The sequence below is a fragment of the Salarias fasciatus genome, chromosome 12, assembly GCF_902148845.1.
Source record: "Salarias fasciatus chromosome 12, fSalaFa1.1, whole genome shotgun sequence".
Classification (NCBI taxonomy): domain Eukaryota; kingdom Metazoa; phylum Chordata; class Actinopteri; order Blenniiformes; family Blenniidae; genus Salarias; species Salarias fasciatus.
The window spans coordinates 22,455,983-22,475,253 of NC_043756.1; the positions used below are offsets into that span (position 1 = coordinate 22,455,983).

The 19,271-nt window shown below is 39.2% G+C and overlaps 1 protein-coding gene across 1 annotated transcript in view; it reads left to right on the forward strand.

The window, feature by feature from the left end:
* The window catches only part of cabp7a (calcium binding protein 7a), a 34,498-nt gene extending 17,457 nt beyond the window's left edge, over positions 1-17,041 (forward strand). The window contains exons 2-5 of the mRNA XM_030105138.1: positions 11,563-11,706; positions 11,852-11,964; positions 14,022-14,172; positions 16,761-17,041. Coding sequence (XP_029960998.1) covers positions 11,563-11,706; positions 11,852-11,964; positions 14,022-14,172; positions 16,761-16,891 — 539 coding nt within the window. The 3' untranslated portion in view covers positions 16,892-17,041. The remainder of the gene's footprint in view (positions 1-11,562; positions 11,707-11,851; positions 11,965-14,021; positions 14,173-16,760) is intronic.
* Positions 17,042-19,271: the final 2,230 nt, after the last annotated feature.

Genomic DNA, 19,271 nt, shown 5'->3' on the forward strand with positions numbered 1-19,271 from the left:
GGCCAACGAGCATCTCTCCACATCAAAGCAAATACCACATGCTTTCAACAAAAATAAACTCACCTTCCAGGTGGAGTGGCAGTCCCAGACTACCCGAGTGGAACTGCAGCAACAGCAGCTTCTATTTCAGTGTTTTCTTAAGAGTGTTTATGTATATTAATAGCTCCGTTATGTAAAATGAAGCTTTAGTTAAAGTTAAACTCGACAGCAACAGAGCATGAGAAATTAGACGGGGGACTTCAATAACAAACAGGACCTCAGTTATATAGTTTTTTTTTTAAACATTTATTTTTACAAGGCACTCTAAATAATAAGTCCAGTATGCTGAAATTGTGCACATTTAGTTTAGAAAAGTGCAGTTTAATCACCTGAGGCATTCAATCAGCAGGGACCTAATTTCATACAAATAATGTCCAGAAATGCAACAAATTACAGACAGAATATCAAGCTGGTATTCTCAATAGATTCTGACAGTTTGAGGCTATAAATAAGTTTCTTGGTCTGCAATAAATGAGTTATGTTTAAAAAGGTCACCTTTTCAGCTATTGTTCTCTACTATTAGACATCTTATATTACTCAAATCATTTTTCCATGTCAGATTTCTGCTCATTCTCTGTTTGGATTCCAATAAACACCCACTGAAACAAGAGATTTGGCAGAGTCGTGGATTACCGACTGTGGTGCATGAGGGTGCGATGGGAGTCCAGACTCAATCCCCAGCAAGTATATTCTTCATCTTTGATGCCAAAGTTGAATTTAATTACCTTAAATATGTAAACAACTTAAACGGTCCATCATACACAGTTTCTCTGAGCGGACAGTTGCTCTGGTAATGGAAGGAGCTTGAAGAGGTGCGAGTTCTGTGTCTGACCAAAACTTCAGAATTGCCCAAACGGGATCCGATATGTACCATCTGCCGTTTGGATGAAGCTATGTTTCAAGTGACGGACTCTGGGAAGGAACTGTGCTTAAGAAAGGTTTAATAATGTGCTATTTTTGAGCTTCTTTGAATGAATCATAACTTCCAGCTCAGAATTCCAGCTAACAAAGGGCGAAGGCAGCGCACGCTGGAGACAGTCACCGGCACTCCGGTTTAGTTGTACCTCAAATCTTTTTTTTTTTTTTTTTTTTTTTTTTGCCTTCATTGGAATTTTTTTTATTCAGGTCCAATGAGTGACAAGGGATATGAATAAATTATGTAAATTTGTTTCAATAAATATAATTGTTTTTTTTTTTTTTGATCCAAAGGCAAAGTAAATGTGTTTATTTAGCAGCATTCACACAAACAAGGTGCTTGACAAGAACTTAGAAAACATAATAAAATAAAACATTTAATGAATATTAAAAGCCATTAAACAATGTCGAAATCATAAAAAACAACAGCTGAATGTATGGCAAGAAAAAAATGTAAAAAATTGCTTGAAAAATCAAAGCCAGGATTTTGTTGAGGTTATCTACATATATTCAAATCCATTATATTTAAGAAGATCTTGTGAGATCTGTTAATGTGGCATGAAATGATCCCACTATAAATGACTTCAAGGATAGAAATCTTTACTGTCAAGCTGCCGTCACTCAATATTGAGGGTTCCTTTGATTTTCCCTGGCAGTACATTTCCTTTACCATGTCTCGGTTGTGAAGATGAACAAAGAAAAAAATGATGGAGGGAGGGATTCCTAAAACATCTTAATTCCTTTTGTTCCAATCAATTTCACAAATTCCTGCTCGGGAATGTTACTTTTTTGCGAAAATTGGTTGGCACAGTCACTAAGTTGTCATTTGGCAGCAACTTCAGCTACAAAGCTTTTCGGATGTAAAGCTGTTCTAATCAAATGCGTGCAATATGAAAGTGGTTGCTTGTAGGCGTAAACCCACAGGGAAAATAGCCCGACTCTGCTGTTGGGCTGTTAGTGTTTTGGGTTCTCTCATTAGCTCGTTTTCCAGCCACAGCGGGAAGCCTTCTTCTCCTCCCGATAAACCCAGGGTGCGCTATCTTCCAGCACAGAACAGCGGACATTCACATGGTCTACAGAAGTATTCCACAGCTTAAAAAGACAGATAATTTCCTCATTAGTTTGTGGAGACTCAGCTAGAACTAAGAGAAGAGGGAATATTCAAGCTACATTATTACATGGACAGAAACAAAACAATAAAAGAGTGACTGTGTTGTTCCGCATCAGATGAAAGTGTGAGACTATAACAGGGCTACAGTGTGTAATCACAGGTTGTCATTGTAGTTGTCTGCTTTGCTCAGATGAAAATTGAGTGTGTCTGATGCTCACTGGCTTCACAACAGGGTAAACCTCCAGGAATCTCATGATTTCACTTTAAAAAAAAAACAAAAAACACATAGTTTGAGTATTTTGGGAATTGTTTTCATAAAGCTGCGTGTGTTGGTAAAGATGATAATGAAACTGTTGGTCTACAGCCAGTTTATTTTTTATTTGGGCTTACAACGACAGTTTTCTCCATGAAAACTGTTTGATCTGATGAACCAACCCCACACTATCGCCTTTATGTCCAGTGTAGGAGCTGCAAACATCAAACATACACTTCTCACGCAGATACATGTCATGATTGCAATGTCCTTGTTGTCATATTGAGACGGAAAGAGGCCAATTTCTATCTACCTAAACTGCACTCTGTTGGATCAATACATACAAAACAACATGAGACACATTGACAGATGTGCGGAAAGTTACAAAATAATATTTAGACCTGAAAGTGAGATACAAAGATTTTTTTGGGGGATACTTTGCAAAAAGAAGGTGGAGGTTGTTTCTAATTTATTCAATTTCATGGAAGTACTTTGAAGTTTCTGCTTTCCTGGTGTGTTTTTCCATTATGTGTTTTCTGAGGTTCCAAGTTGTCAGTGAATTGGGTTTGCCCTGTGATAGACTGGAAACCTTTTCAGTGGACTTTACCTTCACCCATAGTCGGTTGGGATAGTCTCCAGTGCCATGTCAGTTGGATTAAATGGTTTAGGATATGGATGGATGGATGGATAGAGATTACATTGTTTATGCAAGGAGCCTAGTCAATAGCTCAGTCAGCCTGTTTCTGTTTGACAAAGCACAGCTACCTGCCTTACCATGACGGCCTGCTGGTCATTAGTGTGTCCCTGATCCCAACTCCCAGCTCGTTACGTCGCATCAAAGCAGGCAAAATTAATTACCACAACTTTACAGCCAGCAGGATTTTGATTAGAGGAATTGACATGATTAGATCATAAATATATGAGGTCAGCAAAAATGAAGCCACACTTTAGAATTGTGATTGGTCATTAAAAGCCATTAATCAATTTGAAAAAGGCAAATACCCAAATTTGGAATTTAATTATAATTGGGTTGTGGACTGTTGTTGATTATCAAATTGAAGCCACTTATCTCTCTGATTAAGAAGGGTAATTTAGGTCATTTGTGCATGCGAAGACTGTTGTCGCTGCTGCACAGATAACGATTTTTCCAGAGCTTCTGTGACAACAGAGTCACTTTGGGGGCATATTTGTGAATGAGCCTCGCTTTTGCCTCACAGAATGATGTGAAAATGGCTGAATATAGCGGTCCATCCAGAGGACAATTAAGAGTGTTATCTCTGTTGCAGTTTTCTTTAATGTATCTGGATTGTTTGTCTGTGAGTGTGTGGTCACAAAAATGTAATTCATTCATATTGGAAGATGATCAGTCTAATTTAATGAATTGCTGAAGTGAGGATGTTTTTACTTCTTACTACAGTCTTGTAGTCCTCTGCCCTGATTCTGAGTGAAGCCAAGTGCTTTTGATGACATACTTGTAACGGTTATACATTTTCCATCTTTACCACCCTGCCTCTCTCTCTGGACTCGACAAGCAGTTCATTAAATTTCTGGGTGATGCGGTTCTCCACCATCAGTAGCTTGTAAATAGTTTGCCACCTCATAAAATTCACCCACAGTGGCCATATTTACTACACCAAACTTTCCATGTCAAATATGTTTGATGTGATACACAATACTTGCCAACTGGGATGTTTTCCTGGCCTTTGAGCTTTTAAAAAGATTTCATCAGCGGCAGTGTTTGCTTAAACTACCCCGCCACCTTATTCAAGGGCTTTTTTGCCTCCTGTGGGGAAGCACCATGTTTTCCTCCGGAAAGCCCCATTTTTACTAAAGTAAACAGATGGAGTATGGACCTCAGGTGGATACTGAGGTTTTGTTATTTTATAAACAATGAGATCACACCCGGGGAAGAAAAAAAGGAGATGGAGCCTCTCAGTGTACCTCCAGTAAGAAAACCAATGCGGAATAACAGCTGTCGTGAATGTCACCAGGCTTGCTTTTCTCAAATTGCATACCCAGATGGAATCCATTGTAACACATGATTGCAGAGTACCGTCGTCCCCGTTTCATGGCGGTTTCTACTCCATGGACATGCAGCGATTACAGCAAACTATTTCCTGGAGTTCTGTTACCACGTTACTCGTGGAGCGACAAATTGTTTCTTGTCATCACTGATATTTTATGTTTTGTCTTTCGAGTGAAGGATTTGTCAGACTGTCACGCTCTGGATTTTGACCCGAGGCACGGCCGTTCGACGCAGTTGTGACACACCGGTAAATCACCGCAGCTGCGATTCCCATTTATCAGACTTTCAGCTTTGCGGTGGATTGACAACGCTTCTTTAGCATTACATTTCAGCAACTTAATAGCAGGTAATTGACTGTAAGCTGAGAGGAGAAAGTCATTTAAAAACACATTAAATTGCTTGCCTTGAAGGTTGTTCAGTCAATTGTGCAAGAGGAAACAAGTTGTACATTATTTACTGAGGGCTCCTTTTGGTTAATTATTTCACATTTCTCCCATGTACAACTCCAGCTCAAAATTCTGTAAAATTTGAATACACATGTAATGTGTTGCTCTGCTTACAGGAGAAGCTTTCGTTGTGCTTTGTGTGTCCATTTATACAACTGTGCTTGGAGTCACTGAACATGGAACTTTTTGACAACGGCTCCCTAGATGGGAATCTTTAATAATGAAGTGGAAAATAGGGAAAATGCAACTTTTGTGAAATACTGTTACTATGCATGCATGCACCCCACTGTCATAGTGAATAGTTTTCATGCACATGATAGACAATAACAACAGTGGTGGCTTGACTTCCAATCAAAATTCTTCTGGGACTTAATAGTTTTACAGCATAGATTCACCCCTTCAAGTCCAACTGTGTGGTCTGTCCATCCTCATGTCAGTGTACTTGTTATTGTTAATGCTTATAGCATGATGTTCTATCTCTCTCTCTCTGTCTCTCTCTGTCTCTCTCTCTCTGTCTGTGTGTGCTTTCATGACAGAAACCGCACCAACTCGTGACTTGGCACGTTAACTACATCGTTTTCAGTGTTTCTGCTGTTTCTCTGAAAACACACATCATTTTCAAAATGTAAAAGGGAATCTTTTCTGAGACAAAAACCCCAGAGTGACGCATTTTCACCCCAGTGGTTGACATGCAAATAGAGACTGTGATAATCTAAAAATCCATTTCAGTAGTATGAAGATGAAATAACTGCTGTCTTTCAACATTGGAGACTGAATGTGAATCTGCTGATAAATTTAAAAGGTTGAAACAGCAGGTGTCATTAAATGCAGATTTTTTTAATTGTTATTATTAAATCAAACGAAAAGAGTTTCTCACTGATAGAATCTGGGTGCTAAACTGGATTGCCTTAAATTTACTTGATGTTACTCTTAACCAATGCAATTAAGTGCCAAAAGAAGTTCATACATAATTGAAGATACATCTATCACACTTTTTATGTAATATGTTCAAAACTTAAATTCTGGACTCCATAATACTTCCTTGTCTTCCAGTCGAAAAGAAAAGAAAAAAAAAAGCTTAAATCCACAGCTTGAGCATGACCTAAATGCATATTTGCAGTGAGCCGTCCTATTCTACCAAATGTGAAGTGATTTTTTCTGAATGTATAAGCTGAGCATAATCTATATTTTAGGATTCATCTCTGACCCTGCTCCTTTGTGTGCTAATCAGACATGTGACGTGACAATGTGACAAGTTGAAAACTGTAGGTGACTCATTTTGTGTCTGTTCCTGCATAATAATGAAGGGCAACAAGCTCCGAATACGGATAAATGTGCAGTTTGGCTTAAAGGAGGATTTAACTCCTTTAAGATTCTCCATAGTGATCATGACACTGTAACAGCAGGAGGCATCGTCTGCACTCTTATAGCCTTTTCTAAGAATTCAAAGTCTGTCTGGCACAAGAGCATCTTTTCATTGGCTTTCACACTGTATTGGTTTGAATTTTTAAAGACGATGTTTCCTTTGTATTTTTTAGATGCAGGTTGTTTTTTTTTTCCCCCCACATTTTTTTCCCTGCATTTCATAAAGTTACTGCTATTGGTAAAAAGTTTGCCTCAGCTGCTTGTGAGTCTGCTGCATTGATTTACTTTCATAGACGCAAAGTTATTCATGCAGTTGAGATGAATTTTGGAAAAGACTTGTCAGTGAGACAGTTGCGTGGAGTGAATGATGGAGGCAAGATTTGATGGCAGAGTAGCTAAAACACAGAGCAGCTATCAAGTAATCAAAAAGCAGAGTAAATGAAAAATGTAGCGTTAACCAGCCAACACACACACAATTCATCTGCTGCAATAAACCAAAGTGGAATATTCTCTCTCCAGAGGATTTAACGGACTTGGAAGATTTTATTAATCACTATTAATACTACATTGTATGGAGTCCAGCTTAAACAAAAATCAATCCTTCAAAAATAGAGCTGTATTTTTTCAACATTATGATTGTCAGGAGGAGTGGACAGAGGACACACACACTGACAAAGATAATGTTTAACAGATTCTTGAACCAACTCACAAGAATTACATAGATGACAAACAAAGACACATAGGAGACTTTTGAAAATGCATCAGGAGGCAGGACTTGGGATAGAGGTGGAAACAATCACAGTAAACACATGAAGGGTCGAGCAGAAAGACACAAGCGGCCTGATCTACTGACAGGAAGTACGAATAAAAATGAACACCAGTGGGATTTCATGAACACTCTGAAAGCTGATTTACTAATAGACGACACTGAGGTTGAGTCTGAAAGACACAAACACCGTTTTGCAGATTTTCCTCCCTGAATGTGAAATACTGAGTCTGTATATAAAACAAAATAAAAGAATAAAGTAATATATGTATTTATGAACAGCATGCAATTGGATTTTCACCTCTGAAAACTGTTTTGTTTTTACTGTGCATTAAAAGCTGTTGCAAACCAGCACAGCCTTCATAACACTGCAGTTATTTTTATGAAAGGCATTTCCTCAGTTGGCCCACCATAATTCTTGTTTGTGGACATTATAATATGCCTTATGAATATTATAAGATACCTCAAATTCAAATTATAAGATACCTCAAATCATTTTGACAAATTATGGTTATTTCATTGTAATTCTCCCATATGTTTAGAAGCGTCCTCACACATTTAACATTTAACTCAGCCTCTCTGTGATGGCGGGTTCTCAATAGTTCACCTGGTCAATCAAAGCAAACCAACATGGCAGCTATACCATTTTCACGTGGTTATTCTTATGTAAATATGACCTTAAGAAAGCTCAACAGCTAGAAATTTAGTCAGGCTAAAACAGTTCGAGAAACTCTACAAGCTATATGAGAGAATGACCCAGACATGAACCCAGACATGAACATCAGCCAAATCCAGAAACATGAATTCTTAAAGTGAACCAACAAGAAACAAGAACAAGAATCGTAAAACTAGAATCATTAACAAGACATGATAAACCCAGAATCACATGGAAGCACAATGGAATGACTCAAAATGAAAAACACTTAGAAAACAAGTCACAAAGGTCTAAGATACAGAGCACACAAACATAAACAATGGACAACTAATATGTAATTTTCTTTCACCTTGAATTCATGCAGTCTTCACACTTGTTATTTCCTGGTTTGCCTCACAGTATCATTTTAACCGTGAACCCAAAGGTCTAATCAAAACACATCCTGAAAATATGTGGTGAAGACAATGCTGTGTGGCATGCTAATTGCTGGATGATTATTGAGGGATTTTCACCAGCTAAGAATTCAATGACAATGTACCAAATGTATAGAGGATCAAAACATATGTCAGAATTCCTTTTGCTGTGCACGTCCAACACAAAGACCAGCCGGGGCACGATGTTGTGTTCCTTCCACACCTGCCCAACCTGTATTCACACTCCTGTCTGGCTTTAATTGAACCTCTTAGAAGGAAACTGGGACCTGCCTTTAAAAGAAATCAGTCTGCTTGGCAGTTTGTGAATGACTGACTTCACACTTCCACAAATAAACAGCTATTGTCCCAGAATTTTATTTTTTTTACAACCGCAGCGTTTGTGATCAGAGTGAATAGCTACACTCTAAAGGGGCCTCTGAAGTTGTTTCTTTGTTGGACACTGCTACACTGCACAATTTTTCCTTCAGTGAAGGATGAAAAACTCCTACAGAAACAAAGCAATGTAAGGCAAGATTCTCTGGTTTCATACACTGGAGAAGTCGTCTTGTCCTGAATCAGTGCGTTGAGTCTCAGCTCTAACTAGAGGCAAAAAGAAGAAAACAGCATCTGAGCAGGGTTCACAAAGTACAAGTTTTCAACGCCAAAAATATATATAAAAAAAAGATAATCTGTCAGATCATTAAGGTTATTTTTCCTTCAAGTTGTGAAAAAGCTTGTCCTTTACCAGAGAACAGATAGAGCCTTTTTTCAAAGATTGAGCAATAATTTCAAATAAATGTGAATTCTTATGAAAGTGCCAAGAATCAATAAAAGCAGAAAACAGCACTTTGTGGAGATGTGTATTCTGAAGTAGCCAGAGCATTTCCTAAGATTTTAAGCTTTGACAAAATGACTAGCAGCCTCCTGCAATACAAGTCTTGGAAATGATTAAAAAAAAAACAAAAAAAACTCAAATGCTATTAGTTTTTATTTCCACGTTATCAGAAATGGATTTTTCGTTTACGTTTTGGATATTTCTTGGATTTGTATGATGTGGATTCAAAATTCATTTGAGTACAGAAACTATATTGTCAGATTTGGAAAAAAACCCCAGTTATTAACACACTATAGACATTAACAATGGCAAGTACACAGAATGTGTATGGACAGATGACAAGCTTGGATTGCTCTTACAAGTGACTCAACTATAAAACTATCAAGTCCCAGGAGAGTATCGACTGATAGTCATGACACTCTGGAAGCCGCCATTGTGGTTACTATCCGTCCACTCATGCATGCATATGAGCGATTTACTGTGGCCACAATGTGCATGCGCAGCATTTCAGAAAAGTTGTATTTTCCTTCATATTGGTGTAAAAGGAGCAAAACACAACTCTTCGAAAACTCTTCAACTCTCTACGTCTCCATGGAAATGGAGCTTTTCGAAAAGTTCCACCTTGGGTGGAAAAGTTTTCAGTGGCTCTGAGCACCAAAAATGCTGTGAAAGTTTTCCTTTTTCACTTGAAGACGATGTGTAAATAGAGCTTAATGTTTCCCAAACTGAAAGCTTATCATTCAGTACTTCCATTACCTGTCAGTTCAGCTCAAACTCAAAGCATTTATCAAAACTTTATCATCTCTGTGTCGTTGTATTGTCAAAGGAAATTAATTTTTCTTTTCTCAAATTGTAGAGAGTTTGTATTTGTGGAAGCAATATCAAGGATTAATCTGTTCTCAGTAGTGTTGCTGTCAATTTTATAATTTAGTTTCCTTCGAATACCAAGATTACTGGGCTAAGATGGGAAAAACAAATCACTTAGTTTAGTTAGCTTGTGCCCCTCATAATCCACTTCCTGTAACAGTGCAGCCAACCTTGTCATCATGTTGTGTTTTTTTCCTCTCCATCTCTCTTCTTCTATCCAGTAACTCCAACCACAACAGCAGTAAGTCTCCATCTGAGTCCAGTTCTGCAGGTTTCTTCAGGTTTAAAGGGTTTTTTTTTTTTTTTTCCCTTTCCATATTGGCAGATGCTTGCTCATGTGGAATTGTGGCATTTTTCTCTGTTAAAGTTCCTTGAGATGACTTTGGTGCACTATCGATAAAATTGAATTGAATTAATTTGAATGAGTCACATTACTTGTGGGTCTCACTGAAGAAAAACCTATGTGACTCTATTTACTTCACACATTATTTTTATTAGTTGAGTTAAATGACTCCTACTTGCCTTTGCTCAGGAGAGACGAGTATCAGTGACGCACAAGGGAGGGCGACTTGCTTTTCCCAGATAGAATTGGATTTTCAGCAACGAACTGAGCTGAATGTAAGTGACACAATCGTTGTGAACTCAACCTCTGATCCGATGCCTGCTGCATTTGGTGCAGGGGAGACGTACCTTGCGCTGTGTGTGCGTTTCCATTGCAGTTAGTGAACGTCATCTAGTGCAGAATGAGTCATTCGAAAGCTTGACTCAGAACAGTGAAAGAGTGCATTCAATAGGGGTGGGGAAAAAAACATTATTTTGGGGGCATGTATGTGACATATCATAAGAGAAAACTGAACTGTTGAATCCCAGCAGAATGTGCAGCTGCAGGATCTACATGCCTCTCCTACGGCTGAAATTCACTGTCCTGTGTCCTCCTATTCCTGTCAGCAAGCCCACTGTTTGGACGTTCACTTCCGTCCCCATGTAAGCCCGACTTACGTCAATCAGGCCGTCGCATACAAGACAGCCCCTCTCTCCATATATTTAGATCTTGTCCCGCCATATTTCCCACCCACTAATGCCCTGTCCGACTCACAGCGGCGTGGCACTGCCCTCTCTGTCAGACAATATGAAACTAATGAGGGCCACCGATGGTCACAGACTCACAAAATTAAAACTGGGACAAAGTATTTTACATAATTTGGGGACCCTAAAGCTCTCGTAAGGTCAGTGTTGAATTTCACCCATCCTACTTCTCAGGTTTAAATATGAGTTATTATTCATCACTTTTTAAAGATCCAACTTGCTATGCACATCTGTCACAGTGACTTGATATAATTCCCTTCTGTTAAATGTAGCATTCATTTAGAGTTGGTGGTTTTCAGTTATTTTAAACAGTGGGTTTTGTGCTCTAACGTGTCGTGCCATCGAAATTTCAGTCTTTCTAAGAAATAAGTGGAAAGCGAGGAAATCTATCCAGTGAGCTGTACTTTTCTCTCCTCGTATACCAGCAGAACATCTTCTTTTAAGGTTATTTTTGGTATTAAAGCTTTTCAGCTTTTGGCAGCCATGAGAGTAAGACTCAAATAGGTTTGATTCATCTTCTGAAAATTCTAAATACACAGCAAACAGGACTGCCCTTACAATGTGTCCTGAGCTCAGCTTGTTGTTTATGGGTATTTATTTCATTTTGGCTCTTTCTTGTCAGTTTGCGGGTAGAATTTGTTCTCCTGAGCTGCCAGCCTCCATATAACTATGAGTCAAACACTGATACGGCATGACAAATGCATCTTTGGTGTGTGGAACGTTTCCCACTTTCATATCCTGCTTCGCTGTAAGACTTCAGCTGGCATGTGTTTTCCTTTCTGCAGAGATTCGCGAGGCTTTCAAAGTGTTTGACCGCGATGGAAACGGGTTCATCTCCAAGCAGGAGCTGGGCATGGCCATGCGCTCCCTGGGCTACATGCCGAACGAGGTGGAGCTGGAAGTCATTATCCAGAGACTCGACATGGATGGTGAGGCCGGCACACAGCTTGTTTTTTTGTTTTTTTTTTCAACTTTTATTATTATGATTTGCCCTCCATTCACCCTCTAAACTGGTCTGTAGGGGGCAGTAAAGGGGGCATTAATAAACGGCAACTGTTTTGTCTTTTTCTCCAGGCGACGGCCAGGTGGACTTTGAGGAGTTCGTGACTCTTCTGGGTCCAAAGCTGACGGCAGCCGGGATGCCAGACAAGTTCAACGGCACCGACTTTGACTCCGTGTTTTGGAAGGTGCTCATTAATTCAGACATTATTTTCTGCTTATTAAGGAGAAGATGGAAAAAGGTCACCAATGTAATGAACTTCAAAGAGGCTAAACGGTTAGACTGAAACTTTAAAGAAAGCTGTTTTAATTGTCACGTCCACCAAGTCTTTAATGGGAGGATTTTAATCAAGAAGCAGTTCGAGTTCCTCTCTGAGTGGTCTCCTCCGTTGGTCTTTGAGCTGATATCTTTCCCTCTTTGTGTGTGGCAACGGTCTTATTACTTTGAGGATTAAAGTAATTTTCATGCAAAATAGATATTAATTTATTTACCGACACCTCATTAGATAATCAGCTGTTCACTTAGACGGTGGGATGGAAATTAGCGGGATGGAGCTGGTGTCAGAACTGCCTTTGTTGCGGCGGTGTGATAACAGCGCAGGAGCGCCTCCAAATCGAGTGTGAAAGAGAAGGGGTTTATGGGAATTCTTGGCGCACTCGGCATACAAAAAAAGAATTGCAACCAAAGACACCTGCTGGGGGAAATGTGAGGCCCAGGGGACTGTTGTATAGCTTCACATAACGTTATATAACAGAATAGTAGCGCTGAGCCTGTGCTGCTGGATTGATCACACTGAGCCTCAAGTCACACTGGTGAGCCGCACTCGGACGGAGCTGAAGGAGAGAAACTCACACCGGCGCTTCAAACAGCTGCATGTACAGCGCTACCATCCCTGCAGGGATTCAGATTTTTGTTTAGTTTTTATTAATTTATCAAACTTTTGAAAATGTAGTAATATAAAATTAAGAAAAAAATCACATTTTTCTCCTTTTTTTTTTTCTCCATGTAAAATGTTGTTTAGCTGAGCTTCAATGAATCCGAGCAGCCCTTAAATGTTGTTTGGGTTTTATTAAGTTGTTGGGCTCTGGAGAAGTTTTCAGCTAGATGCTAGTTCCTGTGATGCTTGCATTTTGACACAAAGCTATGCAGAAGTAAGCAAACCTGTAAAGGAAGGAAAAGCATGCTTTTGAGTAAAATTATTAAACAGATCCTCATTTTATTTTAAGTATTCTTGTCAACTTCTCTGAAAAGAAACTGCAAAAACAGTGGTTCTTTTACGTGAAATGTTCTAGTGTGAACCAGACCTCAGTGGCTCTGATATTTCATTTGTATGAATCAAATATATCTGCAAACAATCTAAATAGGCCACATAAGATCTAACAAGATCGCAATGCTTGAAAACCACTCACAAACCTAATGTATTGAAATTGCAGCGCTATCCAATTATTCAATAGTTTGACACTGATAGAAACCATATTTCATCCTGTGTACTTCAACTTGTAATACATCAAGTAAATTCTGCTCATGTTTAAACATGAGATTATCTCTTTTCTCCATCATACTTTGCAATCCCATTCACAGATAATCCAGCATTTGCATTTTCTCCACCGATATGTCAGACAAGCAACGAGAAGTGAGAGTGAAGTCAAACATTTCCCTGCAGTCACTGAGTCAGAACGAAGCGCTTGGCCTCAGTTCATACAGTTCTTTCGCAAAGTAGGATTCGTTCAGCTGGGGTGGATGTTATATTTTGAACTCAGTTAGGAATCTAACATGTTCATTCACACCATTTTTCAAATTCAATCATCTGATAAAAACAAATGCATACGATAAACGTTTCAAATGTTTCATTTATTTTAAATATCTGAACTTCATTCCTGGTTATGGTGTAATTGCAGCTATTATCTCTCTACCTGTACACATCTGTACCTCCTGCAAGGTGAGGTTTGTCTGAAAAGAAAAACAAACAGGACAGAAATGCATTCCAATAAATAGCAAAAGGAGGAGTATAAAACCATATTTCATGAAACACAAACTGAAAAACTGAATGCAATAAGGAGAAAATACAACAGTGAGATTTCACAGCTGTAAGATTTGCAGCTATTTGTTTAGACCTAGTCACATACATTATTTCTTTTTAAAACATTTTTCCATATATTTGCACAACAGGAAGGCCACCAAAATGCAAAAAATAATTTTGTAGCATATAATTCTTACTGTTTGTGTTTTTGTGTGTGTCCCCAGTGCGACATGCAGAAGCTGACGGTGGAGGAGCTGAAGAGGCTTCTGTATGACACCTTCTGTGATCACCTTTCCATGAAAGACATTGAGAACATCATCATGACCGAGGAGAATCACATAGAGAACCCCGAGGACTGCCAAGTGGACATCGACAGTAAGAAGCAGCTTCTTAAGCCTTCATGTTTCTGCTTCATATGGCCAATTTGCGACAAGAATGAGTGGAATTATATATACGTATATACACAAACTGGATATCTCAATTTGACCTTTATAAGAGCATTAATCTTCCTTGGGACAAAGCCTATGTAAGGAATCTGATAAGTTAAAAGAGAAATGTGTCACCATGTTGTATTCTCATCCCAGGCTGGTAAGATGCAGAAAGCTGCATCAAAGCTGATGCAGCTTGTCGTGACTCGTTTGAAAGTTCATACAGCTACAGCAAGCTATCATATAGGGTGATGCATTATTTATAGTAGACTTTGGATTCATCAGCAGCACAGAAAACCTTGGGCCTGTTTCACAAAAGTGTTTTTCAACTGCTTACAAAGAGACAGCAAACGGTGCAAACCATTTTACAAATGACTGTCACTTTCAATTTGCAGTCAAGTTTCACACACTCTGCTCTGTGATCCACGACATAAAAAGTACTGAAAAAAACCCAGTTTGATCGTCTTGGGAAAAACCAAAACCTTGTCTGTGACCCCTCACTGCACCGGACCTCAGAAAAGCTGAGATGGCGCTTAAAATGCAATTAAGAATCAACCACAATGATTGACAAAGTTTTAAAAAATATATCTGCATTATATTTGCAAGAAAAACTATGAAATCAATGTGCAAATATTGAAATTGAGAACACACTGTATTGTAAACAAGGTTAGGTCTTTCTTTAAAGGTGCATTAAGGAGTTTGCACGTTTTATGCGAAACAGCGCCCCCTGCAGGCCTTGGGCGTAATGCAGCTTAGTGAAAAACTCGTGCCTGTGGCTCGCGTGCACGGAAGAGGGGGACTCCTTCCTCGCTCGTTTAGTAGCACTCAAGTAAAATTTAAGTTTCTTTTACCTGGTGGAGTCTGTGTGGAGTTGTGGCAGTGCTAGAAGCCAGTCTTTTCTTACTTTCTGGAAGATCCTGCTCAGTTGTTGCTCGTTAAGCATCTGGCGGAGTAATGGCGGACAAAGCGAAACTTAACGAGCCGGAGCGCGCATTACGTCATTCCTCTCAAATTCTCCCCCAAAAAATGCTGGTGCCGGACCGGCACTGCAACTTTCAAGTGACAATTTAGCGCTGTTAGAGGTACTTGTAATGAATATGTCAGGGCACATTGTACACATCATTAAAAATGTTTAACATATTATGGTGGGAAATAAGTATTTTTAAGGTTGTAAAACTCCTTAATGCACCTTTAAGGGTTCAGAAACCAGCTGTTATAATTTTCAGAGGTTACTTCATACCGTCCAAATAAAGGTAGAACTGTGATGGTTTTATCACGAGAGCAGGTTAGGATGAGGGTTACAACCAACAGTACCAGCTCACAGCCTATCGTGCTAACCACAATGATTTCAGAACAAACAGATTGCCCAGAGCTTCTTATGTACAAACAATGTACAACAATGATTTAAAGTTGTACGATAAAATCCAAATAGATTTTTTTAATTCTTTCACAATTTACAAAACTTTTCAAATTTCATTTGTATTATTGTTATTATGTCTTTCAAATTACTCAAAATTCCTCACAGTCAGGTCTCACTGCTGCCCAGCTACGTTTGGCACAGTGTGAGCTGAACTGCAAAGTTAGTAATTACTGTCCTCAGCAGTTTCAGGCCAATCCCAGGAAGCTCCAGCTCGCCACACTGCGCCTGTTCAGCCTGAGGTTCAGTGAGATGAGAAACTGTCGTCACCGCTCTGTTTCACCTCATTGTTAAAAAATGAGCAGACCAGTGCTGAAGCCCCTCCCGCCCACACAGGCTTAGTGTGGAGAGCTCTATGCTCCGGGGCTCATTTCAAAGTCATTGTCAGACATTGCAGGGAATCCCTGACTTAGAGAGAGGGAGAGGTAAAAATAAGTTTTAAGCTGAACTGCCTCAGTGGTAAGGGAAATTTCACCTCTCCTTTATGAGGAAGTAACAAATCGGTACCTTAAAGGTGGAATTTTTCCTTAAGTGGCTCATTTAGAGCTGTCCTTTATGTGCAGGTTTCCTGATCAGCAGATCTCGACTTTTGTGTGAGCAGTTTGTTTTTCTCCTCCTTTACCACCTCCAGCCTCTTGGAGAAAAGTAATGTGAATCAAAGCAAGATCAGTCATCAAGCTTTAGTGACGATCTTCTGTTTGGACAGACGTAAATCAACACAAGTGTGAAATTCAGTTTGAAGCATCATGTTTGCTCTCAGCTGCTCCGGCTGTTAGGTATAACTCTGTGGTATATGAAACCTTTTCATTGCACGCCAGTGTTTTGATGAGCGTGCTTTAATACCCTGGTCGGATGCCAATCCGTTTGTTTCTTCAAAGCTCCAATCAACATTTCAATCTCGGAGCGGTTACGCAGCATACAGGTGTGAAAACAAATTTTCCTTGGCTGCCTTCATCCGTTTTAACTGTGCTTATGTTGTTTTGTGGATTTTTGTGATGGGTTCCATCATGTGGAAATGAATATCCATATCTTTCAGGCATTAAATAACCCCTGAGTCAGTAGTTCTTCAGGTAATGTTTACTTTATATCGTTTTCTTCTTCTCTCTTTCTCTTCACAGGCTCCAGCCCGACGCAGCAGGTCAAACAAACTTGTGTGCGCAAGAGCCTGATATGCGCCTTCGCCATTGCTTTCATCATCAGCGTCATGCTCATCGCAGCCAATCAGGTGCTGCGGAGCGGCATGAAGTAGGAGCAGTGACTTTTCCTTTGCCTTGACCACCAACGAAAGGCAAACCTTCGAGCTAAAACAACTGTGCAGATCAACCTCAATAACAGACGCAAAGAAAACACAACAAGACAATTAAAAAAACATCAGACGGACCGGACAGATGACGCCATGATGGACACTTCTTGGTGGCAGAGAGACATCATCAAGCGACAATATCCAGGATTGCAAGACCTCACATTTAAAGAGACAGCAGCACGCTCAAAGTGGACAGCTGACTATACATATCACTTCATTTCACAACATTTAGTATTCATTAGCTATGTGCATTCGAGCAGTGTTGCATTGAGTATGGTGGCAGCTATAGAGAGAAGTGTTGTGACTGTCCAGTTGTGTATTTGTCCGCTGTGCCATGCGGTTTTATTGTAAATGAGCAAGAAAGAAACCTGGGAAATCGGGAGGACACTGAGGGGGAATGTATTACTGAGGCTGGAAAGTGTCATTATGTGCAGGGTCTGGAGTGCATGGTACTGAGGATGTACTGTATCGGGGTGTAACATTATCCAAAAACCACTGGGGAATAGCAACAGCTTGGTAAGAAATGGAGATAATAGGAAGGTTGGATGAGGCTGGAGGAGGGTGAGGCAGGTTAACAGTTCTCTGGAGGATGGGTGCTGAGTTCATAATGGACAGGTTACTGGCTAGAAAACAGCTGGACACTGCATTAAAAACACTCGACTCTCTCTCTTTCTCTCTCTCTCTCCTTCTCTCTGCTTTGCAGGCCTCAGAGGATGACCATCATCTATGCATGAAATGCATGGATTCTAAACAGTCGTCTTGACACATTTGTAGACGTTCTTATCAATGTATTGATCATTATGACTGTGTAACAGCTGTTTTTCTTTTTCTTTTTTTCCAATTACTTAACCACAACTGTGAGCATCTGTGTTGGGTGCAGGGTACGAGCAATCACAACCACAGTAAAGCATACAAGTGCATGAAAAAGAAGGGCTGCTTTAGTACATGCTCAAAAAAAAAAAAAAACAAAAAAAAAAAGAACCAAGTACAGATGAAAAATCTATGGACGATTTGCCTTGCTAGGTTGTTGATCATCTCTCACCGCCACAGGGCAGCAAATGATTTCAAGACGTGTCACACAAACATTTTAAGAATATGCATCAAGAAGGGATCGGCTTGGCAGAGGAGATTCAAATGTGCAAGAAAGTGTTTTGTTCATTTTAAGTTGCTTTCTGCTTTGGATGCATTGCTGCAGAGCAATAACTGCGTGTAAAATAGTCATCTCACTGTGCTTTGAAACAGAAAATGGTTTGCAGACATCAGAAAACAGATTATGACACTTCTTAAAAAAAAAATCTAAGTTTTAGCAATAGAATTTGTCTGAATGGGGAATAACCTTTGTGTTTAGTGAGATACAAAGACAGGAGGAGAGGAGCAACGACTTGCATGTAAAATGCTAAAGTTTGAGCCGGCCAAACGGTGTGAGCCATTGCAATAAAATAATGATATCTGTGAAGCACCACCTGAATTTGAATGGATGTAAGTTAGATTGTTGTGCATGCATTACGGTCAGACCTGTTTCTCAGTGGTGTGTGTTGTGTATTCAGTGAATATATATATATATATATATATATATATATATATATATAAACCAACATTACCAAAGCTACGGAGTAATCTGTGAACACAGAACTGGGCCAAATTCGAGAAATACACAAACCTAGTTACATAGACCTCTTATAGATTACAGATTGTTTAAATCTGAATGTTCTGAGCAGAGAAAAATACTTTAAAAAGAGGTTCACTCACTTTCAACTTTTCCAAAGCATTGCTGGATCAATTCTAAAATTTAATAAGGCACAGATCTAAATAAGATAATAATTGTTATTTATTATTATTATTTATTATTCATTATTAATAATAAATAAGATAATTAATAATCTCTTCAAGACATAAAAATATAAAGAAATGAATCATAGCATTTCTAAATTTGGATCTCAGAGCAACCAGACCCTCAAAGAGTATGGACTACCTGATGCACCTCAGCAATTTTCCAAACTTCTCAATTCTGTGTGGCATACACACACACACACACACACACACACACACACACACACACACACACACACGCACACACAAAGAAACCATTTATTATTAACAAGTACCTTTTGTTCCCATTTTGCACTTTAAGATGTGCTGCAGCGCACAACGACAACTCACCGCCATGATTGTTGGTCCATGTCCAGAAATGGGTTAAATGTATAGAATCACCTTAGCCATAGATGTATCTATTTTTGTGATAAGAATGTGACGGAGTAGAGTATAACAAGGCTGGCAAATGATACTGTCTCATTTGTTTTCTACATCATCGATGAGGGGACATTTT